The sequence below is a fragment of the Protomyctophum parallelum genome (assembly GCF_964188405.1).
Source record: "Protomyctophum parallelum genome assembly, chromosome: 15".
NCBI lineage: Eukaryota > Metazoa > Chordata > Actinopteri > Myctophiformes > Myctophidae > Protomyctophum > Protomyctophum parallelum.
The window spans coordinates 8,282,332-8,310,172 of record NC_139710.1 but is presented as its reverse complement, the minus strand read 5'-3'; the positions used below and the strand labels follow the sequence as shown (position 1 = coordinate 8,310,172).

The 27,841-nt window shown below is 43.6% G+C and overlaps 1 protein-coding gene across 1 annotated transcript in view; it reads right to left on the bottom strand.

The window, feature by feature from the left end:
• nsmfb (NMDA receptor synaptonuclear signaling and neuronal migration factor b) overlaps window positions 1-26,979 on the bottom strand; it is a 41,793-nt gene extending 14,814 nt beyond the window's left edge. Inside the window, exons 1-6 of the mRNA XM_083783665.1 lie at window positions 26,656-26,979; window positions 16,631-16,695; window positions 12,696-12,841; window positions 11,854-12,538; window positions 11,603-11,672; window positions 4,432-4,503 (exon numbers count right to left, since the gene is read on the bottom strand). Of these exons, the coding sequence (XP_083639791.1) occupies window positions 4,432-4,503; window positions 11,603-11,672; window positions 11,854-12,538; window positions 12,696-12,841; window positions 16,631-16,695; window positions 26,656-26,726 (1,109 nt within the window). The 5' untranslated portion in view covers window positions 26,727-26,979. The remainder of the gene's footprint in view (window positions 1-4,431; window positions 4,504-11,602; window positions 11,673-11,853; window positions 12,539-12,695; window positions 12,842-16,630; window positions 16,696-26,655) is intronic.
• Window positions 26,980-27,841: the final 862 nt, after the last annotated feature.

Sequence of the window (27,841 nt, the reverse complement as noted above, 5' to 3'; positions counted from 1 at the left end):
AATGTCTCTGTGTGCGACTGTGCGTGAGTGCATGCATGCACGTCTGTAGTTAAAGACCGTCTGACCGCCTTCAAAGGGGGGTGCAGCGCCTGGTCTTGAGTCGATCGCATAGGCGCTTGTTCAGAACCACCGATCCGTCCGAAATGCCCATATGTGGACATTTTCCCATAAAACTCTGTGCATTGACGAGGACCAGAGGGGCGGGTACAATGGGTACTCTGACAACGGGTACAATGGGTATTGTATAACTGGAGAGAGAGAGAGAGAGAGAGAGAGAGAGAGAGAGAGAGAGAGAGAGAGAGAGAGAGAGAGAGAGAGAGAGAGAGAGAGAGAGAGAGAGAGAGAGAGAGAGAGAGAGAGAGAGAGAGAGAGAGAGAGAGAGAGAGAGAGAGAGAGAGAGAGAGAGAGAGAGAGAGAGAGAGAGAGAGAGAGAGAGAGAGAGAGAGAGAGAGAGAGAGAGAGAGAGAGAGAGAGAGAGAGAGAGAGAGAGAGAGAGAGAGTGTGTGTGTGTGTGTGTGTGTGTGTGTGTGTGTGTGTGTGTGTGTGTGTGTGTGTGTGTGTGTGTGTGTGTGTGTGTGTGTGTGTGTGTGTGTGTGTGTGTGTGTGTGTGTGTCTTGCTACATAGATGTTTATGCAAGAGTTAGTATGTGTTGTCTGTGCACTCTCTTCCAAACTTCTCAAACCAGTCCTGACCATTTATTTAAAATAATAATAATTAAATATAATCCACAAATAAAACCCTGGGGGCATGTTGGGTTTGGCAAGCGCTTAACCATAGGCTGCTACAGTATTTACCAACTATGCAATGTCTATATTAGGTCCTGATCAGTGAGTCACACAGAAAAATGCAGTGTTAATTTAACTCTGCCAGTGTAGAATTGGACCCAACTAGACCTTTATGGGTTGTTAGATTTTTTATTAATGAAATGTTGCGTTCTCAACCCTGCAAGACCCCCACACACACACACACACACACACACACACACACACACACACACACACACACACACACACACACACACACACACACAGTGTGTGTGTGTCACACACACACACACACACACACACACACACACACACACACACACACACACACAATAACCCTAGAACACTAAACACGGGTGATTTTCACCCGGACGATTATATTTTTGCGAACAGATTTTTTTTTTTTAATGAATGAATGAATTAAAATATAAATGGTTGTATAGTTACAACTGTGGATCTTGCAGGGTCTAAACAACTCTTGTCCAGAGCTCCATTTTGATGCAGACACCATCAAGAAATAAGCAGCACAGAACATCAAACACATGCTCACAGTCCTGTTTTCCTTGGGAGAGAGAGAGTGATGTCTGCTGCCAGATATCGATTGGTTTGTTCATTTTGCGCTGCAATGAAGTAAGCTACAGCACTGTATTGATAGACAGACCAACCTAACTTCACACTCCACTGCTTATTCAAGCTGCCCCTGAGAGAAACTCTAGAAACCAACACCCCAGAGAATTCTGGGTAGCTAGCTACACCTCTGCGGGGGGTGTTTCCCAATAAAAAGAAGAAAGAAAAAAGTAGATCTGCTTGCTATATATATTAAGAGCAGCTACTCAAGACTGCAGAAAGATGTAAATGTGATTGTGCAACAAAAAAAAAGAAAAAAAAAGAAAACGCTAATCAACATGAAGTTCAGAGACATAATTAAAAAGACAGTTTCCTGAGTAGATTCAGCGTGTATTGATTGCCAAGGTCGACCATGACATCTACATGCAGGGAGTCTACGTGTGCGCTCGCCTGCTTGCGCACCACGTGCGTGTGTGTGTGTGTGTGTGTGTGTGTGTGTGTTTAAAATAGATTGGTGCTCTTTCATCCAGCTTTGATGTGTGTGTCACCCATGTCACAATGAATGACCCGCCTACAATACACAAACACACACACACATGCAAAGAGAGTATACACACGCAAACACACTGAATGGCTACTGACATTAGGAGGAAAATGTGTTGGGTGTGTTTGCATCCGTTTGTTCCTCTGTAAAATGACGATTTTGTGATTTGTGATTCTTGAGTATGGTGTTTGAATTAAAGACATGGGTCCTCATTCACAATGGAGAAATACGCCACAGTGCAAATGAGATGCGTAATGATATCTTTTTATCTGTCCGATCAAGCTGCGATTAGCTCCCGTGTTATTCAGCGAAGGTGGTGTAATCACTTAATTTGTGTGGATCACCCGGTGTACCCTTTCCGCATCTTTCCCAAGCGATTCGCCTGGTGTCGCCTGGTTTGATGGAACATCCACGCCCATTCCACACCATGTAAGGCAACAGGAAATATCGAAATACGTCATCATAGCCTGCACAGATCAAGTTATACAACAGTGAACCGCGATCTGTCTGTGCAGTGCACGGACAGATCTTCAAGCAAACAGCGCGAGTTTATATGTGTATATAATTATAAACGAAACTTGCCAACTTGGCACGCATTGCTTCACTCCTTGTTAAATGTCAGAACGTTAATAAGTTAACTGATAGTGTTAACTGTTAGTTACTTTCACATAATGAGAAGTTAATTTGTACAGTTCACCACACGACCAAATGCTATATTAAAACTCAGCAATGATACTTACTGATGAATTGCCATGCACTGCAGGGTTATAGAATCTGATATTGGATTTATTGATTACTGGGGTGATTGATTCCCTGCCCTGCACTGTCGGATTTGGAAAGCAAATATATGGACACAGGACATATTTAATCCACCGGACCATGTGGTTTTGGCTCTTTTTTTCTTTTTTTGTTTCTTGTGGGATTAATCCGTTCTTTTGACTATATTTCATCCGATCCAACATCAAGCCTGATCAAGGTAAGAGTTATTCTGTGTGGGCCACTGGGGCGTCCGCGTGTGATCAATATACTGTACATCAGGGGTCCTCAACTAGAAATGCTGACGGTCCACTAATCATTTTTGAAAAAGACTAAGGTCCGGTCCCATGAGCGCGGTGTGGGCCACACAGCGGCCAGCGGAGAGCAGGGCTCTATGCCCTTTGAGTACAGTCACACCAAGGCAAGCTTATACAAATCGGATCCCCTCCCAACCAACCAATACTGGGGTGCAGACTGCAGAGTATGGAAATAAAATGTTTCACAAATATTCCCCTCCAAAAATTCACAGCAAATGAGAGGTATTGTGTTGAGGCACAAAGAACTCTTTTATTTTGTCAAGTTTCCAAAAAAACTTGCCCAGGGTCCTCAGAGAGGTGGTCCGTGGTCCGGTCAGGACCCCTGCTGTACATTATTATAAATTAATACAACGACGCAAATGGAGGCAGATATAGGTGCTTTCAGCAAAGTCTTTAGGCCTACGGAACTTTAATTGGCTGAGTCTCTGTCAACATGCTGATCAGCGAGTTACAGTACAGTGATCGTCATGAAATGCCTTTCTTATGTCTGTCTGTCCGTCATGTTTGTGAACAAGCGTGAGTGGAGGTGAGCCGTCGTAAAACTATGATATGACTGGCCGACTTTCAAACACACTGATGCCATTCAGTAGGCTAATGTGGTCTTCTATTTTTGAGTGGTGCAACCACTCCAAGGAACAGCAATGTCCGTGTTGGTTCACCTATGTGTTGGTTAATGAGCACCAGTATATGACTATGAGTACCAGTAGGAGCGCTGTTGTGCCAGAAACAGAGAGAGGGATAGTGCTGCACTGTTGCCTGCTAAAGAGAGAGAGAGAGAGAGAGAGAGGTGGGGGGGTGGGGGAGTTGCACCACTCAGTTCACACAGTTTTATATACTGTAGCCGACGGCCGCAGTAACCCTCGATTTTGCTCACAACGCGTTGTGAGAGTGAGCAGCGCAATCGCGCATCCTAGAAATATCCTAATAAATAAATAAAAAGGTGTCAGGCTTGCGGGGGCAGTTTCTGTATAGGATCATAGGTTAACTTGACCAATATATGCCTCTAGAATGCATGCATATAGGCATACAAGTGATACTCAGCTTTTATATAGGCTATCATTTCTTTATGTGCTGACCAATGTTGGGGACACATGCCTACATATTTTATCTGAGGTTTGGGAACTATTTATTGATTCAGCATGAAGACTAAAGCCTTCTAAATAAATATACGCAAGTCGTATGCCCTATACACCACCCTGGAGTCTATATGTGCGGAGTTTTCCGACCAACCAACGTCAACATCAAGTTCACGGAGATGGCCATGAATTCCCACGTAATGTGGGGGAATCCTCGTCAATACCCGTCCGCTCACGCGCTGCTCACGTTATGAGCGTAAACGCCGTCGTGAATGAGGTCCATGGAGAGTTGCCTATATCTGAGAGCGTGTACAGTATATAGGGATTATCAACGGGAACGTTTGGCACAGCACAGGACAGAACGGGACGGAACAGAGCCGGGACAGGGACAGCCAGGAAACTGTACCTCTCCATCACGGCGGCCGATTCCTGCTCTTTTTTCCTCCTCTTTCTGTCAGCAATTCCTCGGAAAGCCCTGCTAGGACATGTCAAAGTATTAACTGGGTCAGGGGTACAGCTTCACATGAGCCTTGAATGACAATTTGAGCTGAGCCCAAAGAATTCCCACCTAAACTGAACCAGAGGGTTATTAGTAGCTTTTTTTGGGGGATGAATAGCGGAAAAAAAAGATTTACAAACTCACAACACGCAATGTGATGTGTTTAGCCTGCAGATCTGCTATTGCTTTTTTATTTTTACAATATTTGACAATAATATTGACATGCACAAAATAGGGACACCAGGTTGAAAGTGGTTAAGTTATCAAAGCAATGCTGCATTGAAACGCTCCAGTAAAGAATCACAAACTCAGCCTAAAGCTACACAAGTCCCAAAACCCATATAGGCTTCTGCCATTCCCCAATGGGGTTCGGGCATAAAATGTCAGGCTATGTGAGGTCACGTTTTAGATTTTGTAGTGATAAAGGTAGTGATTAGACTCAGCATCACAGGGATGTGATAGAGGCATGCGCACGCACGCACGCACGCGCACGTGCAGTATGTCAAGACATGAGTTTCGATGTCAAATTAATAATATGTGCGTGCATGCACGAAGAGTGTGTCTGGCTACATAGCTGTTTATGCAAGTGTTGATAGTGTTGTCAGTGCAGTTCTAAAACCATTCATGACCTTTTATAAAAACCCTCCACAAATAATATGCCTTGCTTATTCAAACGCTTTTAATTGATGTGTGAAGTTAAAGGTATATTCAGTGATTTCACTTAATTCAAATATCACTTATTTTTTTGTTCTGTTGTGGTAATCCTCCCTACTATAGTGTGCTGACCATATAAGGAGTTCCTCCCTGTCCCCAGTTAACCCCTGGGGGTCAAAAAACCTTAGGTTTTGTTTTTGACTCTCTATCCTGATTGGACGAAAGGCTGGGTCCCACAGCCAAAAACGAAACCTAAGGTTTTTTGAGTGAAATCACTGAATATACCTTTAACTGTGATTTACCTTCTAATAACCCTGGGGGATGGACCACTAGGCAGGAGAACTGGGAATTGGCATATTATCAAATTGGGTATGAAGGAGAAAATATATATTTCTTTTACTTTTTGGGAGGGGCTCGGGGTGTTCAGTAGCATAGTCACCGTATTATTTATCTCTGTACCTATTACATGCAATGGGTACAGCAACATGCAAACAAAATAAGTCAGATCTTATGTTGTACTTACTTTAAATCTGTCATATTACCCAAGGAATATGATCCGTCATCATGACTATTACTGTGTCTACCTGATCCTGGGATATCCTTCAGTGAAAATCTCAATAAAAATATGTATAAAAAAAACAAACCCTGGGGGCTTGTTATTGGCTCCGCCAGTTAATGCTGTTACCACATACACACGCATAATGTAGAACAAATGTCTCTCTCAAGAGTTTGATTTAGTTAAAAAATACCGTAGCAGCTGGTTCTCAGCTACAGTCCTGGGGACTCAGATGTTAAGACTTCTGTTCTGCCAGGTACCTGATCATATTCACTAACTCTACATTTAGTCGCCGATCAGCGAGTCATGCAGAACAACATGCAGTGTTGATTTATCTCCAGAAATTCATCCAAATGGTCCCTTGTGGATTCAGTTTACCATGCTGAGGGACAACCAGCAGCACTCTGGACTCCAAGACAAGATCTGTATGCTTCATTCTCAAAGTCAATCTCCACTTTTCCTAACAACTCTTCTCCATGGAGCTAGTAGGCCTAGGACACATACAAAACAAACACAACTAGAAAAAGTGCCCTTCTGGGCACAGGTCTCCACCAGCATAGGAATGTAGCAGCTTGCCTTCATCTTGTGGTTGGATAAAAGGGCAACAAAAGTAAATTATCCACAGATCCGTGCAGTTAGAGGTAAAAACACTTTTCGGCCAGTTATAGCGCCACCTTGAGGCTGACGGAAATCACGCGATGTGTTCATGATTTGCAGCATTTTGTTTGAAACTGAGCACTCCTGTGAACTTTGGAAGCCAATCTTAACCAATCAGGATGGAGTCTGAGAAATCTGAAAGACCGGTTTCGTTGAATGGCTCTAGACAGACTGTGTACCAATTTGCGCGATGTTTGGACAAAATCTGTAGGTGTACTGTGCAAAAACTTGTTTTGCACAAAGCGGCCTCCTGGTGGCGCTATAACAGGCCGTTCTGGAAAGTTTGGGGCAGAGGTTCATCGTTGGCATCCAGGGAGTGTGTGTGCAAAATTTGGCATCGACCGGGTTAACGGTGGCCGAGATTAGCTGCTCACGGACACACACACGGACACACACACGGACACACGGACGGACGGACGGACGGACGGACGGACGGACGGAGTGCAAAACATACAACTGTCCATCCATATTCACCAACAACACCGCAGGTCTATATTATTATGTGATCAGTGAGTCACACAGTAGAATATGCAGTGTTCAATGTGTTCATTTATCTCAGTGTAGAAATTGACCAAAGTGGTGCAGTGTGTCAGGACATGAGTGCTGATGTGTTTCTGCTCCAGGATCACCAAGGTAACAAAGGCTACTGTACACGGTGAGTAAACAAGTACAGTGGGTATAGGCACAGTACAGCAGGACCATGTGGCAATTATGCTTTAATTGTTATGGAGCAAATGATGTCCCAAAGTGTTGGCCAGCATTGTATTCTGTCAGCACCAGCTGTCTGCATGACCTGCGTGCGTGCGTGTGTGTGTGTGTGCGTGCGTGCACGGTTTGAGAGTCTCCTGTAAATGTTTCATGACAGACAGAACGACAGGCAGGGAGCTGATGATCTCCACGCCTGTCTATAGGATTGTGATTCCTGCTGATTATCCCACAGTCCATATGACACCGACACTGCAGTCAGGTGAACATCATGCCACAATGTGTCCAAAACCAGCGTCAAAATGTCAACTTGAGCCCAACACACACCGGCGCCGCCCGGAAAATAGAACTGGTTCTATTCGGCGCGCCAGGCGACGCGGCGCGACGCGGCGGACGGAGCCGGTGTGCAATAGGTTCATTGAAAATAATGGAGGCGGCTGTTTTGTCGCGCGGCGGTCGCAGACGGTGTGTGATGGGCTTTAGAAACACTGAAAAGCAGAATGCAGCCTCATTTTCATGACTGACGTGCAGTAGTTCAGACAAGTCATTGGTCCGACAAATGACAACCCACCTCATCTCCTAACCTAACCATAACCGCAAGCACGGGAACAGACACTAGTCCGACATGCGGATGAATGTCGGACTAATGCCCTGTCTGAAAAGTGTCCACCTCCCCTAGGAATTTTGAGATTTGAATTTTGTACTGTATATATCGCTTAAGTAACTGACAGGTATTATACATTGACGATGGATTCCTAAGTATCCACATAGGACCAATCTCATGACTAATTGCGAACGCAGTGAGCCACTTACTATGACAGCAAGGGCTGAATGTCTGTGTGTGTGTGTGTCACGCTGTTGTCACGCTGTTACACCACCCGCCCGCCACCAGAGGGCGCAGCTGTAGCACACACACACACACACACACACACACACACACACACACACACACACACACACAGGGCGCAGCTGTAGCACACACACACACACACACACACACACACACACACAACCACACACACACGAGCTGCGTTCGCTTCCCGCGTTTGCGCGTCTTACTTGTCTTTAACAGGATTATCTGAATTCCTATGAACACAAAACCAGTGTCATAGCTTCATGCAATAAACTCTATTCATTATCATTGCATTTTGTCTCTCTTATGATTGAAAAATAGACTGACATAACTGTGTTTCTATGGAGCAACCCATTGTACAGTATGTGATTATATAAGTTTGTAATCATGGTGGCAGGCTTTGTACCCTATTGCGTAACCTATTGCCATAACAATTTACAATTTACTTCACTATTTTCAATAATCATCACTGTACCATCATACCACAGAGCAAATCTAACTTCAAACACCCAGACATCCGTAGTCCTGGTGGTTAGGACCATGGAAGACAACACAGCTCAAAGGAACATGTTTTGAATTGAGTTCACCACAGTGATTAACAGAGTCAAAGAGAGCAGGTATGGGGACTGTAAATACCTCCTTCTTACTGGTTGCTTAATCTTGCGTTGCATGTAGTTATAGAATCGTATAAAGTGAAAAGATCTGTCAATCGGGTCAGGTAATTTCACTGGTTTTCAGCGGAATTCAGGTCATTGACCGTCATTGTAAATGGTCTGGTCACGAAATTGTGCCAAGGAAACTGGAACTACCTTTGATAATAAAGTGACATTGTCTGACCACTTCTCATCTGTGCTAACAAAACTTATATTTTAAGATGGAAAGCATGATTAAATTCCTCGAGAAGAACATATATACAGTGACCAGAGGGAATAGGGGTGGGGAGAAGATCATTTTGTTACTTACGATATTCTGCGGTTGTCACAGTCGAAAAGAAGCCAGTGAAAGGGGAGAAAAGAGAGAAAACAAAAAACAAATTGTTTTACAGGATATACTGTACAACAGTATATAGGTGCAGTGTGTACACAGTACACACACACACACACACACACACACAGGTATGGTATATAAGACAGTCTGTTATTTGTCAGTAATAAACATGAACGCCAGCACCTCCACTTATCCTGGAAGCAAATCCCATGTTCTATATCCAGTGAAGCACATTGACTGTGTGCCATAGTCGGTGCAACACAAGGAGCCTATTCCTATTCCTACTCTTCATCGTAAAATAATATCTGTGCACAAGGACACTTTTTGGCACAATATGAGACCAAATGCTGGCAATATTAAAACTCAAGCTAATTTACAGAGAAACTAAGAGCCTTCGCATGCGATTACTGGCAGTCTATAATGACTTGACTGGATCAGAGCCAAATCGACTCAAATAAGTGAGAGAGCAAAGAGAAGATGAGGACAGAGGACAGGGAGATAAGATAACATATAAAGGTTGATGGGTAGTATGCCAACGTTCTGTCAGCCCTGCTTTAGATAAGATAACATATAAAAGTTGATGGGTAGTATGCCAACGTTCTGTCAGCCCTGCTTTAGATAAGATAACATATAAAAGTTGATGGGTAGTATGCCAACGTTCTGTCAGCCCTACTTTAGATAAGATAACATATAAAGGTTGATGGGTAGTATGCCAACGTTCTGTCAGCCCTACTTTAGATAAGATAACATATAAAAGTTGATGGGTAGTATGCCAACGTTCTGTCAGCCCTACTTTAGATAAGATAACATATAAAGGTTGATGGGTAGCATGCCAACGTTCTGTCAGCCCTACTTTAGATAAGATAACATATAAAAGTTGATGGGTAGTATGCCAACGTTCTGTCAGCCCTACTTTAGATAAGATGACATATAAAAGTTGATGGGTAGTATGCCAACGTTCCTCAAAACTAATAGTAACTATCAGCCTAAACTGTTGGAACATTTGGCTGAGGGAACATAGGTATGACCCAGGGTAAAATGTTGTTTAGAATACAATACTGATGAAAGCAGTAATAGAAGGTACTGTAGGCTAGTACTGTAGGCCAAGTTATCAATGGAATACAAAAAAGGTGTACAATGTGTGAAATATAACATTTGAAATTATCTCCAGAATGAATACACTTGCAACACAGAAGGATTGAGCGTCAGGATGGAAAGTTGGAGAGACGGAGGGCATGACGCTGATAGTTATGAGAGGGAGCGTCAGGATGGAGAGATGGAGAGACGGAGGGCATGACGCTGATAGTTATGAGAGGGAGCGTCAGGAAACTCAGGATGGAGAGATGGAGAGACAGAGGGAAAAAAAGTGCCCTTCTGGGCACAGGTCTCCACCAGGTTATCCACAGATCCGTGCAGTTAGAGGTAAAAACACTTTTGGGCCAGTTATAGCGCCACCTTGAGGCTGAGTTGAAATTGTTCATGTGGCATTTCGTCCTCGGCCTAGTGGGAATGTGCGTGCACAATTTCACGGAAATCACGCGATGTGTTCATGATTTGCAGCATTTTGTTTGAAACTGAGCACTCCTGTGAACTTTGGAAGCCAATCTTAACCAATCAGGATGGAGTCTGAGAAATCTGAAAGACCCGTTTCGTTGAATGGCTCTAGAGAGACTGTGTACTAATTTGCGTGATGTTTGGACAAAATCTGTAGGTGTACTGTGAAAAAACTTGTTTTGCACAAAGCGGCCTCCTGGTGGCGCTATAACAGGCCGTTCTGGAAAGTTTGGGGCAGAGGTTCATGGTTGGCATCCAGGGAGTGTGTGTGCAAAATTTGGCATCGACCGGGTTAACGGTGGCTGAGATTAGCTGGTCACGGACGGACGGACGGACGGACGGACACACGGACACACGGACGGACGGACGGAGTGCAAAACATACTCTCCCCATGCCTTCGGCTGGTGGAGACAATGACGCTGATAGTTATGAGAGGGAGCGTCAGGATGGAGAGATGGAGAGACAGAGGGCATGACGCTGATAGTTATGAGAGGTAGCGTGGGAGAGAGGGACACCTTTGTGCATCTAAGGGGCATAATTACCAACTCAACTGACAGGTGATAATTAACCACTCAGTATGTTGCTTACATATGTGCATGTGTGTGTGTGCAGGGTTGCACGTGTGTGTGTGTGTGTGTGTGTGTGTGTGTGTGTGTGTGTGTGTGTGTGTGTTTTACCTCCATTGTGCCACTGTGTGTATCAGACTACTCAATATCACACCTCCACATTACAGTATGAGCCATATAACTTCATTCACCATAAGATCTTCGTGTATTAACAGTGTTTCTCAAATGGTTTTATTTGGGACACTTTACTTTAGCCATTCACTCATATATCCAGGCAACAGCTCGGATAGCTGAGTGGTTAAGGCACATAGCATACTGTACAGGTCCTGTTGATGTCTGACAGACTAATGTACCATTTGCAGAGCCTCTCTCACCTTGTTTCCTGTCTAAGGACCACTGTAATATATCAATGAAGGCAGAAAAGCACCCCCCCCCAAAAAAAAAATATATATATTCCCTTTATTGTTCTTAATCCTCAATCTGGTAATGATGTTGAAGGGACTTGAATGTGTTTGAATAGATGTTTAAACAGTGCTGTATACTTACGCCTGCATTGTGGTAGTGGCTGTCTGGAAGCTGAACATATTCTCTTTGGGGAACCAGCTAGCGCTGTCCTCTGAGAGAAAAACAAAAAAACACTGAATGAATAAGAGACAGAATGTACGAAAGAAACATAATGCTGCGAGTTCAAAAGTGATGCGGAAGTAATGTGGATGCAATTATGCACACACGCACACACACACACACACACACACTTGTATACCACTTTGTAGTCCAGGTAGAGTATGTATCCTTACCCCTGTCATCTGTGGACGTTTTGTCCTCGCTGTGCATCCTCTCCAGCTTCTTGCGCGGCTTCTCTCCGCCCCGCGGTGAGGTATCCAGGTCAAGGGAGCGCTGGCTCTGGCACGGAGCGTGGAGGATGCAGGCCACACAGTCCGGAGTGCAGTCGTCCCGCGAACCCCCCTCTCTCACCCCCCAGTCTTGGATGTTATGAGCACTGCCCGAGCTCTGCAGGGGCTGAGACTGCGCCGGGCCATCGGGGGGGTGGTGCTGCTGGTGAGACGCATGGTGGTGGCCAGCGGGGCGACGGTGGCTGCTGCTGCCGTGGTGGTGGCCGCTGCGAACATTGGCGGCGGGTGGAGGTTGGCCGGCGCAGGAGTCCTGCTGATGATGTCGGCCGGCGGACGAAGAGGAGGAGGTGGAGGTGGGGGTCTGCTGTGGCTGCGGCTCCCTGGAGCCCCGGAGCACCTTAAGCTCCAGGCTCTCCTCACTGCCGCGGCCCCCCAGGATCATCCCTCCCTCCCGGGTGATGGTATACACTCGGGCTGGCTTCGTGGCACCGCTCCCCTCCGGCCCTCCGAGCGCTGCAGGCTGCTCCTCTGAGGAGAGGCTCCGCTCCACCGAGAGCCTGCGTTTAGACGGGCCCGACGGGGCTGAGGTTTGCAGTGTGTTGGGCTGGGGAGGGTCCTGCGAATAAGGCTGCATGATACTATTACTCACAAATGAGGAATTAAGATGAATAACATTATATTATGAAACATTTTCCCTTGACAGACTCTCTAGATTGATGTACTGAATGGATAGTGCATCAGCATTGAGATGTGGTTATATATACTCCTATGTTTTTGCTACCTACCTGCGCGTGAGGCTGGGACTGGTTGTGTTTCGCTATGGGACGAACACAGCGGCCTGGTTGTGGTAGATTGTTGTTGTTGTTACTAACACGACTTACGTCTGGGGACTCAGAGTCCTGTCCAATGAAAGTGTCAGACAACAGATGATCTGTGGAGAGAGAGAGACACAGAGAGAGAGAGAGAGAAAAAATGTGTGAAAAAAAATCACCCGTGTAAAGTGAGGGGCGCTAAAATATTAAAGTCTAACTCATGTTGATTAGGTGATGTAATGGTGATGTAAAACAAACGGTGCAAACACAAACATAAAATGCCATTAACAATAAAGAGACAATATTCAGACAATTTTCCCTTCATTGTCAATGGCATTTTTAAAACAAACATTGAACTAAAAACAAACATTAAACCTGTATATAGGAGGGGCTAGCTAGCGCCCCTCAAAAATAAATAGCAGAGGTGGCGGGCAGAAGCAATGAGGGGGGGGGGGGAAGACAGAGAGGGGGGGGGGGGGGTAGTGCAGAGGAAATTACATGAGAGAAAACAGCTGAGGGATAGAAGGGAGGGAGCAATACATAGGAGGCAAAGGAGAGAAATACACAGACAGCACATATATATAGAGAAATACACAGCACATATAGATAGAGAAATACACAGCACATATAGATAGAGAAATACACAGCACATATAGATAGAGAAATACACAGCACATATAGAGAGGGAGCCAATACACAGCACATATAGATAGAGAAATACACAGCACATATAGATAGAGAAATACACAGCACATATAGATAGAGAGGGAGCCAATACACAGCACATATAGATAGAGAAATACACAGCACATATAGATAGAGAAATACACAGCACATATAGATAGAGAAATACACAGCACATATAGATAGAGAGGGAGTCAATACACAGCACATATAGATAGAGAAATACACAGCACATATAGATAGAGAAATACACAGCACATATAGATAGAGAGGGAGTCAATACACAGCACATATAGATAGAGAAATACACAGCACATATAGATAGAGAAATACACAGCACATATAGATAGAGAAATACACAGCACATATAGATAGAGAGGGAGTCAATACACAGCACATATAGATAGAGAGAAATACACAGCACATATAGATAGAGAGAAATACACAGACAGCACATATAGATAGAGAAATACACAGCACATATAGATAGAGAAATACACAGCACATATAGATAGAGAGGGAGTCAATACACAGCACATATAGATAGAGAGAAATACACAGCACATATAGATAGAGAGAAATACACAGACAGCACATATAGATAGAGAAATACACAGCACATAGAGAGAAATACACAGCACATATAGAGAGAAATACACAGCACATATAGAAATAAATACACAGCACATAGAGAGAAATACACAGCACATATAGAGAGAAATACACAGCACATAGAGAGAAATACACAGCACATATAGAGAGAAATACACAGCACATAGAGAGAAATACACAGCACATATAGATAGAGAGAAATACACAGACAGCACATATAGATAGAGAAATACACAGCACATATAGAGAGAAATACACAGCACATATAGATAGAGAGGGAGTCAATACACAGCACATAGAGAGAAATACACAGCACATATAGATAGAGAGAAATACACAGACAGCTCATATAGAGAGAAATACACAGCACATATAGATAGAGAAATACACAGCACATATAGATAGAGAAATACACAGCACATATAGATAGAGAGGGAGTTAATACACAGCACATATAGATAGAGAGGGAGTTAATACACAGCACATATAGATAGAGAGGGAGTTAATACACAGCACATATAGATAGAGAGGGAGTCAATACACAGCACATATAGATAGAGAGGGAGTCAATACACAGCACATATAGATAGAGAGGGAGTTAATACACAGCACATATAGATAGAGAGGGAGTTAATACACAGCACATATAGATAGAGAGGGAGTCAATACACAGCACATATAGATAGAGAGGGAGTCAATACACAGCACATATAGATAGAGAGGGAGTCAATACACAGCACATATAGATAGAGAGGGAGTCAATACACAGCACATATAGATAGAGAGGGAGTCAATACACAGCACATATAGAGAGGGAGTCAATACACAGCACATATAGAGGGAGTCAATACACAGCACATATAGATAGAGAGGGAGTCAATACACAGCACATATAGAGAGGGAGTCAATACACAGCACATATAGATAGAGAGGGAGTCAATACACAGCACATATAGATAGAGAGGGAGTCAATACACAGCACATATAGATAAAGAGGGAGTCAATACACAATTTACAATTTAGGCATTTAGCAGACACTCTTAATCCAGAGCGACTTACATTAAGCAAGAACAAAAAGCATGGGAATACATCACAAAAAAGCATTTATCATGAAACATGCATAAGCTAAGAAAGTAACAGTGGAATATCTATATTATGAGACTATACATATAAACTATATATATATACTACTATGTTATACATATGTACTATGGCGTGCTATGACTATATACAATGCAATTATAGTGCCATCTACATAACATGCTATAAGTCTGTATCAAATGCTATCTAAGTCTACAGAAATGCTATCTAAGTGTGTAGGGTAAGTGCTATGGGCCATGATGGAGTCTGAAAAGGTGGGTTTTCAGACTACGGCGGAAGATTGGGAGTGATGCTGCAGTTCTGACTGCAATGGGAAGTGCACATACAGCACATATAGATAAGAGAGGGAGTCAATACACAGCACATATAGAGAGGGAGTCAATACACAGCACATAGATAGAGAGGGAATCCGAAGAGACTACAGATGAAAACCACCAGGTGGCTTGTGGCATATAATGCTTTGGCAGCAGTGGAGTGAACGCATGAGTGCCAACAAAGCTTTTTGGGAAGATGGACTGAGAAAAGAGATGACATATGGTGGGCGGAAAATGAGAGACGCAAAGAATACTAGTGAGAGAAAATGGTTGGGTGGATGGATGGATGGAAGTCTTCGGCCGAAAAATAAGGACCAACTGCCTACTCCTTCCCACAGTAAAAAGGGAAGGGAAAAGTTTTCAGATTTAATATATTATTTGTACCCAAGAAAGAGGTGCTGGATGGATGCTGATACTATGACCCTACATATGATTTTAGCGTAATAGTAATAGATTTGCGACAGTGACCAAATTACAGAACAGGCGGACAGGCGTTTTCCTTATACCACTACCTGCAGAAGTGTCTGGTTGAGCAATAGACTATACCGTAACTTTATTTGAGAACTGAATACAACAGGGTATACTGGTAGCTGCCTGGCTATTACATAATTGCAACATCCCTGGTTTGATTCATGTCCTTCTCTTCCTAAAGAAACCTGTGTTGGCTAAATATTTATAAAGCTCACAGACTGCAACAACTTTCAACCTGTGTCTCCTTTATTTTTGGTACAGTATAGGACTAGGTGAACAGTTTGAAAAACCTATAATATTGATATTGCCTTGGTGGATGTGGACGATGGACGTCACACATGTAACATTACCATATTATACTGTATGCAGCATTGAGCGTCACAATTAGTTTAGCACACATAATAACATGCCCATATGAAGAGGCGGGTATCATAAGCATGTGCCACAAACACGTTGGGTGGACGGACAGTAGGCCCCTGCCCAGTGTCCATATATGGAGCTGGCCTGTTCTGACATCATTCTGACGTCTGCATAGACTCCATATTTGGGCATGCCTGACAAAGAACTCCATATATGAGCATAAAAGGGACACAGACATAATGTCTGGGTGGGGCATGCATTTCCAACTTGCATCGTTCCAAGTAGGCCAGTGCCCAACGGGCGCTGTAGAGGCTCCAATGGGCACCGCTCTAGTGTGTGTGTGTGTGTGTGTGCTTGGCAGCCTACCTGCTGCTCCGTTGCGGTTCTCGGGCTGAGTGTGAGACAGGTAGTCTCCAAATGCTCGGGCTGCTCTGTAAAGAGAAAAAGAAAGTGCAGAGCGATTAACTCTGGGTTAACACACACACACACACACACACACACACACACACACACACACACACACACACACACACACACACACACACACACACACACACACACACACACACACACACACACACACACACACACACACACACACACACACACACACACACACACACACAGGCCCACACAGTATAAGAGCCTCTGTTCATAAATCGTCTGACTTAGGGGTATCTTTTGCATCTTTTGACTATTATCATCACATGCTCAACAGTCAAGTAGGTCACATCATCACAATGGGCTGAGAGAGGAGTTTTTATTGGCCATTGCCAGAAGCCAAACAGCAAAGAGCCCCATTTTCTCTTGCTCTTGCTGATGTGATTGCCATCTCCTGCGTACAGAGTGGGAGAGAGACAATACTGTGAATAGCAGCATGGAGGCTATAGCTCCCCATACCCGCACAGTATGGCAGGACCCAGGAGCACAGCATGTGTCAGTCATAATGGCAGGAAACAACAACTTCATGGAGAAGCCTGAATTAAAAATACTTATTTTTATTAATGCTTTTAAAAAGAAAGAAAGAAAGAAAGAAAGAAAATTAAATGAAGAATGTGTGCAATAAGCAGAGGAAATATAGCAATGGTTAATCATATAGGATACAGAGCCTTATCCGTATAATAATTCACCGTTAATATTTTATCGATTTATGGTGGCTGATCCAGACAAGGTGTCAATCCCCTGAAATTCTTCTCTTGGATGGTATTAGCTGGCTCGACTCTTAACTGTATTGTTCTGAGGAATAAAAGGACGACTTCAGTTCCCAAATCAGTTCCCCTTTCATCCCCAAAAGCATTGGTCACCATAGCGCTAGAGGATTAGGGCTGTATACTGTTCCATTTCCAAATCATCAACCACAATATTTACAGCATTTATACTCGTAGTACGATGCTGTCACTTGATGAAAATAACAGATTATCAGCAAGCTACATTGTTTTGCAATAGATTATTTAAGCTGCAGGATTTACATCTCCTTTTAAACAAGTGGAAAGTACTACAGTATGTAGAATGGAGCCTCTATAATTAGCAGGAGAAGGGTAAAGCAGCTGTACTGGGTTTAATAGATGTTATTACAGTCACCCACACAGACACATTTATTCTGATCTAACTTCCAAGAACTTACAGTATAGCGATACACGTGGGACGAAATGTCAAGATATAGGCGAAAGCGAACACACACACACACACACACACACACACACACAAACACAATGGGAGAGGATAATGGTGTGCACGTGCACATGCTTCATGCTTAACCCCCTGTCACAAAAAGGGGGATGGGGGTGAACTGGGATTGGTGTGTTGTTGTCATAGTGAAGTCTTCCTGCTAACGCACTCTACGTAGTCATTAAATATGAACTGTCACGTGCAGCTTCAGCATTCGCTGTGAAAGCTCCCCGTTTGACAGATGATGGAGGAGAAGAGAAGAGAAGAGAAGAGAAGAGAAGAGAAGAGAAGAGAAGAGAAGAGAAGAGAAGAGAAGACAAGACAAGACAAGACAAGACAAGAGAAATAATTTCTCATGTGTGGATATAAATTGGGGAACGCATCAGTTCTCACAAAGGACCAGGCATTTAAACACAGCCCAAAACCACGCACACCGACCAGACTCCCCATTGGAGCCGAATCCAAAACTAAATAGCCTCACGCCCACATACCAGAGAGTATACTGATCCCTGACCCTGACCTAGATATTCATCCTCTCATCATCCCCTTTTTACATCTACATCTACATCTGGGACACCATTCGTTCCACCACTCCCTCCTCCATCACATCAAAATAACACAACCCAGCTTTTATTTGTAACACCCATGATGGTGAAGAGCAATTATGCTGCGGAGCATATTAAGATAGTCACCTTTTTTCTTTCTATTTTTCCCCCTTCTTAGTACCAGTCCTTTGAAGGTTTGATTAAAACAGCGCCACAAGATGCATTCAGTTGGGGAGTGCTGAGATATTAATTATACATAAAGTGGAGCGGTAGGATGGCGAGACGCGTGCCGCTGCCCGCCTGCCGCGCGCCACCGCCACCGCCACCGCTCCCACTCCCACTCCCTCGCTGTGCCCTCGTGCCGTGTCCATGTCGGCAGGTTGCATCGTGCTTTCGGGAGCTTCGTCGTGCATGTTTTCTGCCATGTGACGGCAGGGAGGGGGAGGGAGAAAGAGGAAAACAGAGAGCCAGAAGGGATGATGAGCGAGAAGGGGGATTTGAAGTGAGAGGAGTGGCGGTCCAAAGACGAAGAAACGTGGAGAAACACGGTCACGAGATGTGTTGAAGACAAAAAAGCAAGAGGAGAGAGGGTGGGGGCTTAGTAAACAAGGAGTGTATTAAATGAAGACAGAATAATAGAGGAAGGATGGAAGAAAGGGGGAACTGATACAACCATACATATTTCTCGATATGAGTTTCTCACGTATGCTCGGTTTCTTTCTGGGCAAGAGGGCTGTGAATAGACTGGCCAACTGTGCCTTGGGACACTGTGACTGGAATGCAAAGGCATGATGAAAGCCATGGAGCTATAGGGACAAAATAGAAAGGACAGTGATATTATAAATTGCAGGAGGCTCATAGGACAGAGGTTTTGCTTCAATGCGTGTCTGTCTGCAACTCAGCATACGTTTCTGTGCCTGCATAACTAGCACTGTATGTGTGACACTGACCACCCACTGGCCTCACACTGGAAAAACGTTCCCTTGGCTCATCCTACTCTTCCCGTTCCTTCCCAAACGTTTGTCCAAGATCACTTCATCCCCCCCATCCCTCCTCATCTTGTCCCCTTCCCCACCTTCACCTCCTCCCACCCTTCCTTCCTTCCTTCCTATGTCCTTCCCTAGCTCCCTCAACCCATCTTTCCCACGCACCAACTTCTTCCCCTCCATCATTCTCCCTTCCTCTTTTGCTCTTATCAGTGGTGGAGTTGCTGTAAGAGTCCATCAAGTGGAGTGGAGGGACACGATGCCAAGACACAACAAACATGAAGTTAAGCACCCCCACCGCCTCTTATCCCCGGTGGGAGGAGTCAAGACAGGAAAAACCTCGTTTGGCACTGTAGCCAAGCACCTCAACACCTCCCCATAACACAGCGGCATTTTGAGATGATTAAATGGGTGTTTGACACACATTGTGACAGGAATACTTAAGTCTGATTAAGAAGGAGAAGCCAGTGCCAAGCAACAAATCAGGCTTGATTGGCCTGACCCCAGATCACCAGGAAGACGCCGTCAGGAAAGAACCGCAGAGTAGAGCCCGACCAATGTATCGGCCAGGCTGATATATCGGAAGTTATTTTGACAACCCTCGGTATCGGTAGTCTAGGACTCCAAAATCGGCAAAAACCTGCCGTTGGTCGGGCATTGCAGACTGCTGTATACTAAAGAACACTTTCAGGAGATGGTTGGTTCAGTCGCCGCTATTGCTCAGAACAGCTTAATAGATCTTTTGTGCTTGCGGCAGGTAGGACTTTGAATTAAAGGACCTTAAAAGAACATAAAATTCAACTTTTTCAATTTCTTTTGTGTTTTTGGGGCTCCGATGTGTGTTTTCTATCCCCACAAATAACCAATTTTGAACAAGCAGGCCTTCATGTCATATGGGTGTTTTAATGGAAATTGCTCTCAGGAACAGCTCGACTAATTTTGGCCTCATCGTGATGTCATCAATGTCACCCTACTTTGTATAATTCCTCCTCTTCTTCAGTCTTGAGTTCCAAATTTGCATTTCCGCTTTGTTTACAATGTCCACCATTGTTGATTTTCCAAGCTGGCATGGAATGGAAACAAGCCTGGTTTTATCTAGCATCAGTATTATAATGACTCAAATATTAAATAATCTGCATATCAGCACCCCCACCACCTCAGGACATTGTGGTACTGCAGCTAAAACTGCTTTCAAAGTCCAGAAAGAAATGACAAGGTCTGGTTATATCAGAGTGGTGATTGAGGCTCAAGCCATTAGAAATAACTTTGAGGGACATAGACCATATGATTATTAAATATTAAAAGCAGTTTTAAAATGCATGTTATTTGCGCTTTAAGACATCTAAAGGTGACAGGATGTTGATTTCTGTCATGTATTATGCTGAGCCACAAAGCCTGTTCCTTGTGTATAGATTGACTGTCAGCTCCACTCGAGAGGGGATGAACAACTCTAATCCAATCTAATCTAATTTAAACCTGCCTACAAAATGAACCGTTTACCAATCAAGCGAGCAAAATACTTCCCATCTTGTATACACATCTATGTAAATCCAGAGAGTTCATTTAATTCTGAAACAAATAATGTACCGGTAAGTCAAATTTTACACATTGTCAGAGTGTGTATGCCTCTGTTCAACATGTCAACACTGACTAAAGTCAATTCAAGATCAAACCGGAAGGGCTGATGGGTTCTGACCCGCACTGTACCCTCCTTCCATCAGGCAGGCACCAGGGGGAGTCATCAGTAGCATGGGACAATTAGACAGATCAATGAATGGGTTGGTGGCTAGCCTTGCGCTCTGCCTGACTGTGCCATTGGACTCACAAGGAAGGCAGGCAGCAATCAGACAGTAGTCTACAATGATAAGAGAGGGGAGGAGAGGAATGGAGAGGAGAGCCATGACAACACTTTGTTCTCTAGCATCTCTTTGTGCAATAGCACTAGCCCGGACAGACCGCGTGCGTTCACACTCAGGGAGGGTGGACAGCAAGAGGTTGATGACTTCATTATGCTACACTGGCGTTCTGCTATGTCACACTGAAACAAAGGCTATAAGTGAAGAAATTTCACATGCTGTTCACGTATATATACCCGAATATACTGTACTGTTTATTTATTTATTTATCTTAGAACCTGACCACTATTCTATGTGGACAAATAAGCAAGAATTGTTAACATAAAAAATATTAATGAACACTGGGCAAATACCAATCAAAATAAATAGCAAACTAAAGTAGGGATGACCGATATCATCGGCCTCCCGATATTATCGGCAGATAACATGCTATTTTACCGACTGTTACATAATCGGGGATTGTATTTATATATATATATATTATATGATAACGTGGTTATGTTTATATATATAATATATAGTGTACAGCGATTATGGGAATACAGTTACATTGTACAGAGTGCTGATCGACCTTTTCAGTCCCAGGTTTGGTCTGCTGTGGTGCTTGGAGAAACATCCACCTTCTGCCTGCCCACCTCGTCACCGGGAGCCAATCCACGATCAGAGGGCCAGCCTGGGGAAGGATACTTAACCGCAGCTGTGACGTGTGATCAGTGACAGTGTGGCTCAGTCGATCATACTGAGTGCACACTGTCCAGAGGAGCTGTGAAAAGCTCAACACTGTGTACAAATGTAGGCCAGGGTCTTCACCTGTGTGGGGAGCGCCCTGAGCCGTTTTCCGTCATTCTGTCGTAAGGTTACAACTGATTATAATTATATATATATATATATATATATATATATAGAGATATAATATATAATGTATATGGAGTATGGGAGCGTGCTTTTTGTAAACCTTTGTTAGGCAGTAGTTAGCGTAGACAGTTTAGGTAGGTTGATCCTGTGTAACATTTCATTTCATTTGTTGGTTAGAGTTAGGTAAGAGGGTTCATGTGGTACTTAGAATAGGGATAGATAGTTTTGATTGTTTCTTTTAGTTGCCCCATATAGCCTGTTTTTTTTTTGTATTGTATTCATTGTGTTTAATGTATATACTTTGTCACAGTAACGTGAAATAAATAACAGTTCACGTGCCAGCCGTGTTGCATCCCTTTATTATTACCCCTAGACATTGTAAGGGAATGTAACACCGACTAAGCAAAAATCTTCTGCAGAAGAATCTGCTGTCTGTTGCGCATTTGTGAGGTCTGAACTGATGAATTCACTATGCACCGTGTACACATACTGTATAACCACTTCCACTTCAAAACAAGTCTGTCAGTCCCGTGGACCAACAGCTGGTGTTTGTCTGTGATCACTGTATTATATTAGATTTATTAGATACCGGGTTAGATATTATAATGATATTATAGCTATTTTATTAGATATGTGATATAGTTTACTTTGTGGAGAAAAAAAGACAGCATATATATCGTATCGGTTGATATCGGAATCGGAATTTAAGAGTTGGACAAAATAAAGTGTTGGCTAAAATAAAGTCAGTATTTTATGTTGCGTCTAAGTAAATTACTAATCCTTTGAATAAAGAAGAATATTAAATGAATAGCTAAATAAATGTGACACCTACAGCCACAAACATTTCACTTGCACTACACCATCAGTGGTTCCCAAACGTTTTAGCTCAAGACCCAAAAGAGGAATTAGACATTTTTCCCTGGACACAAACTAGTGAAAATAGCAAATCTACAAGCTCACAACACGTTGCTTCGTGCCGCATTGCAACCTTGTGGATCTGCCATTTTTATAGTTAAATATGTTTTTTAGGGGTGCTAGCCGCTCCCATGTCCTGCTTTGAGGTCTGTGTTGAAATAATAATATGTACAAAGAAGTACAAAAAAATGCTATCTATTTCACACAAGCTCATTTCTCAAAGGCAAATTGCTCTTGGCACGGATCTCCTCCACTCATCCCTATCCCTCCTCTATCCTCCTGATGAACCCATACCTGTCAACAAGGAGCCTCCCAGGCAACCAAGATGAATGAAATAGAAGAAAACTACAGTAGCTATACGCACAAGCAGTAGCACTTGCTCATGTTTTCCAAATGCTCTTGAGAAGCACAATAAAACACATACATCCACTCACTGAAAACCAGGTGCCGGGCTGAGATTAGAATAATAGAAAATAAAGATAAGGTCTGCACACTGCGTGATGATGACTGTCCATGGTGTAAAAAAGGAACCATTGAATAAAACTTTTTCGGTTTTGGAAATCATCCAGAGCGCAGAACTTATCTTTCTTTTCCAAATGGTCTTCCCATGTAAGTACATTATTTAAGGACAGTCACGCTGGCTCAAGGTCAGAAATGAGCAGTGTGGTGGTCGTAACTTCTGGGCAAATGTGACCTTCAACAAGAGAGCGAGAGAGAGAGAGAGAGAGAGAGAGAGAGAGAGAGAGAGCGAGAGAGAGAGAGAGAGTAGAATGTGGGGGTGGGAGTACTGTCATAATAGTAACCACAGGCATTTCCCATTAAAGCTTTGTGACATCCATGTTGAATCACGAAAAAGATAAGGGTCAATTAGGTTTTGATTGCTGAACACGAGGGAGAAACCTTGCCGCACCTAACCTTATTTGTCTCTCCTGAGGAAGCAGCACAATAGTCGAAGAAAATAATTATGGAACATGGATTATCAACTAGGCTCATGGGGGTCGGAAATGTGGGGAATCAATGTATCGAGGCCTCTGTGACCAACAAGGGCTGCAACATGTTGAAAAGAATCTATCCTATGAATGTTGTCCTCTGAACAGAAATAAAATAACACCTATGTGAAGTGATGGGTGCTCTACTGCTCTTATCATACTGTGCCAATCACAATTTGCGTCCTCATTTTTGTCTTCAATGTTTGTGTCTACACAATGTTTGTGTTTACACAAACACTCATAACTGGCCATTCATTGTCAATGGCATTCAATGTTTGTGTTTGCAACTTTGCACAAACTCTCAAAACAGGCCATCCATTATCAATAGCATTCAAGTTTGTGTTAGGACAATGTTTGCGTTTACACAAACCCTCAAAGCTGGCACATAGTAGGGGCTAGCACCCCTAAAGAAAGTGTCTCGTGTACAACATCCTACAGCTCATGCCTTTGTGGATATGAATACTGTGACAATGCAATAGACACGCCACTGCTGATGAGACACTATTAATCCTCGCGGACCAGCCTGTAGTATGTGTGTGTGTGTCTACGACTCCCTGAAAAATGCTTGTCAGGAGTATAATTCAACTACCGGTATCAGTTTACTGGATTCGCTGATGCTCACACGCCAGGCATCACGAACTGCTCCTTTGGATGGTGTCCAATTGTGTGTCGGGGATGCTGTGATCAGCTTGATTTATGTGTGGTTAAGTGTGAGGGTGTTAAATAGAAGGTGAGGGGAGGGATAAAGATATACACAGAGAAAGAGAGAGAGAGAGAGAGAGAGAGAGAGAGAGAGAGAGAGAGAGAGAGAGAGAGAGAGGATAAGTGGATAACCAGCAGGAGAGACAGCATGAGCTAGAAGATGCAAGCAGAAGCCAGTGTGGTTGACACTGCACAAGTAGATTTAAAGGTCACTGTGTCTAAATGCACGTGCACGTCTGCACATTAAAATCCCCAGTTCATGTTTTAACCCTAAGCGTTACATTGTCACTTAAGATTCAACTGTGCTAGTGTTGTGTGCGTGTGTGTGTGTGTGTGTGTGTGTGTGTGTGTGTGTGTGTGTGTGTGTGTGTGTGTGTGTGTGTGTGTGTGTGTGTGCGTGCGTGAGGATGCTAGTTTACATACAGTACATCTGAATGGGTTGCTCTTGGGTGCAACGATATGAGTGTGTGTACACATCAGTTGCATTCCACTTGTGTACTGGGCTGGCACAATAAAGCATTTGGAGCAAAGCCTGATGTCAGATGTTTGGGTGCATGCAGAACCCCAAGACCTCGAGCAGAGCACAGATTACAGATATTTGGACATAAACTGCATGCACACACATTTTCTACCCAATTTGAAAAGCTTTAGAACTGATTAAACACACGCACACACGCCCCATTAAAAATGTCATCCGCGTCATCAGTGCCCATACCCGAGGCGGGGGTTGGCGATAGGGCCTTTCTGTGTGGAGTTTGCATGTTCTCCCCGTGTCCCCTAGGGTAGATACCCTCACAAAAACATGCCGTAATCCTGGTCTCTAAAACTACCTCCCCCTGGCCGGCCGGGGCGCCTGATGGAGGGGAAAGGAACTGGTCGGAATAACGTGTCCCTTCCACGCGCTACGTCCGGCCGGGGAAATTCCCCTCTGTCAGGTGAAAAGAAGCAGCTTGGACTCCTCATGCATAGAAGGAGGCATGAGGTCAGTCCGCTGCCCCCCCAGGTTGGCAGAGGAAGTGTAGCGCCCAGGATTACATTAGATAATTGGCACTGGGTGAAAAGAAAACTGGGTTACAAAATCGTGGGATAAAATTTAGAAAAAAAAGAAAAATGTCAAATTTCAGGTTGTAGATCTGCTATTCTTTTAAAAACAACATTTCCCCTATGATTGGGACGCATAGGCTGAACATTTGCGCTACAATGTCATCCAAAAAGTGAAATAATAATACCAATAAATCAGTTATGAGCTCTAAATTTAAGCATGCAGTGCAACCCAGATATATCGCAGCCACGCGATAGGTCGAGATCCGACCTATAGGTCAAATCAAGAAATAATGCATCATGACCCACATCACATCACCTGACTCAGAAAAATCTATGAGCTAAATATCACCACACTTTACAGTAATCTGTGCATTTAAACCAAAAACATAAACATGCTCACACAGCAGGTTACAAGACCAAAGGGCTTAATTTAACCATTTCTACTATGATGCCTTTACCTTCTGTAAGTCATTGGTCTGTCATACGCATGCAGTGCTCAGGAGGCTATATGCCTATGACTTTTGAGTATAGACTCATCTTGTCAATGAATGAATGCACCGTGCAACGTGATCAGAATAGTTTGTATCGAACTTGATTTAACCAAACAACCTTTGGTTCGAATGCATTATAGGCAAGTCAGTTACTGACAATTCATTAAAAGATGTTTTAATAAAATTAATACACATGAAAACGCATTCCCAACAACAGTCCATATCAGCGCGTGTAGCCTATTGCCAACTTGCTCCGCGCGGCGCGGGCAGCGCACTAGATCCCACATTGCCATTTTCAGTGTCGTGCCACGACAATGGACATGATCCTCTGGCTACTCACCGAACTTTTGCGGCCACAGAAGATATCGCGTCATTCCTCAAATTCTTCCTTTTGGACACGGCAGTTCCCATGCTGAAGTGGAAACGACACAGCTGGGGAAATCACAAACCATTCCACTCATCTGTGATTGGGAGCAGGTGTGTTGGTAAAAGAGAAATAGATAAAAATCACGTCGAAGAATTACGCTAAAACGGGGTAATAAAACTCATGAGCTACCAGGGAGTTTAATTTATTAGGTTATACTGTTTACTATTAGCCAACTTCCAGCCAAAATGTGAAGAAAATGCGAGTTAGAAGAGCAGAGTGACAGAAAACGTATTCTGCTGCTTCTCTACTCTCTCCAGTCGCTCGACTGAAACTACAGGAAGGAAAATAATAGCTGCCTCCCAGAGCGCTCTCGTGTGAGGAATGGCCAGGTGTGGGCTGGGCAAATAAATGCCTAGAAATGTCTAGAAATAAACCCAAGACCTCGCACGAACTCACACAGCGCTCGACTGATGGAAATGTAATTTATTATTATTATTATTACCCTTATTATTATTTTTATTTTTTAAGATAGGCAAGACAACAACGTCGATGACTAACCGTTTTACATGTTAATCAGCTCAGTTCAACGGCTCGTTTAAAAAAGCCTAACAACTATATCACACAGGCCTATTCATTATATAGCCTACACAGACCTGTGCCCAAGAGCACCAGACTAGTATAGAGAGACATTCTAATTCAGCCCACACTCCATCCATTTCCCCATAAAATCCGTCCATAAACCAGAACACTTGTGATTTAATCGTTTATTTTAAGGTATTCAAAACCTGGAAACTGGCGATAAAATGCAAGCACAATAGGATGGATTGACAATGCACAATTCACGTTGCATTAAATTATTTGAGCTATGACGGCTAGACTCCATTATAGTAGCCTATAGTGTCACTGACACTGTAAAACTCAGAACGTTACAGGACGTTGCATGGTCGGAGTCCCGGCCCGCCGTCGGACTCGTCACAGAAAACTATACGCTCACTGCAGTGCAAGTAAGCTCTCTGACAAACAGCAAGTTCTCCTCTACCACGCACGCTCAGCTGCAATGTATAGGCTAACATTCAGCAAATCAGCACCATGGACAGATGCTGACAAAACGGCCTAGACCTTTCTCCCTGACAAATATTCAATCGTCTTGTCTGAATGA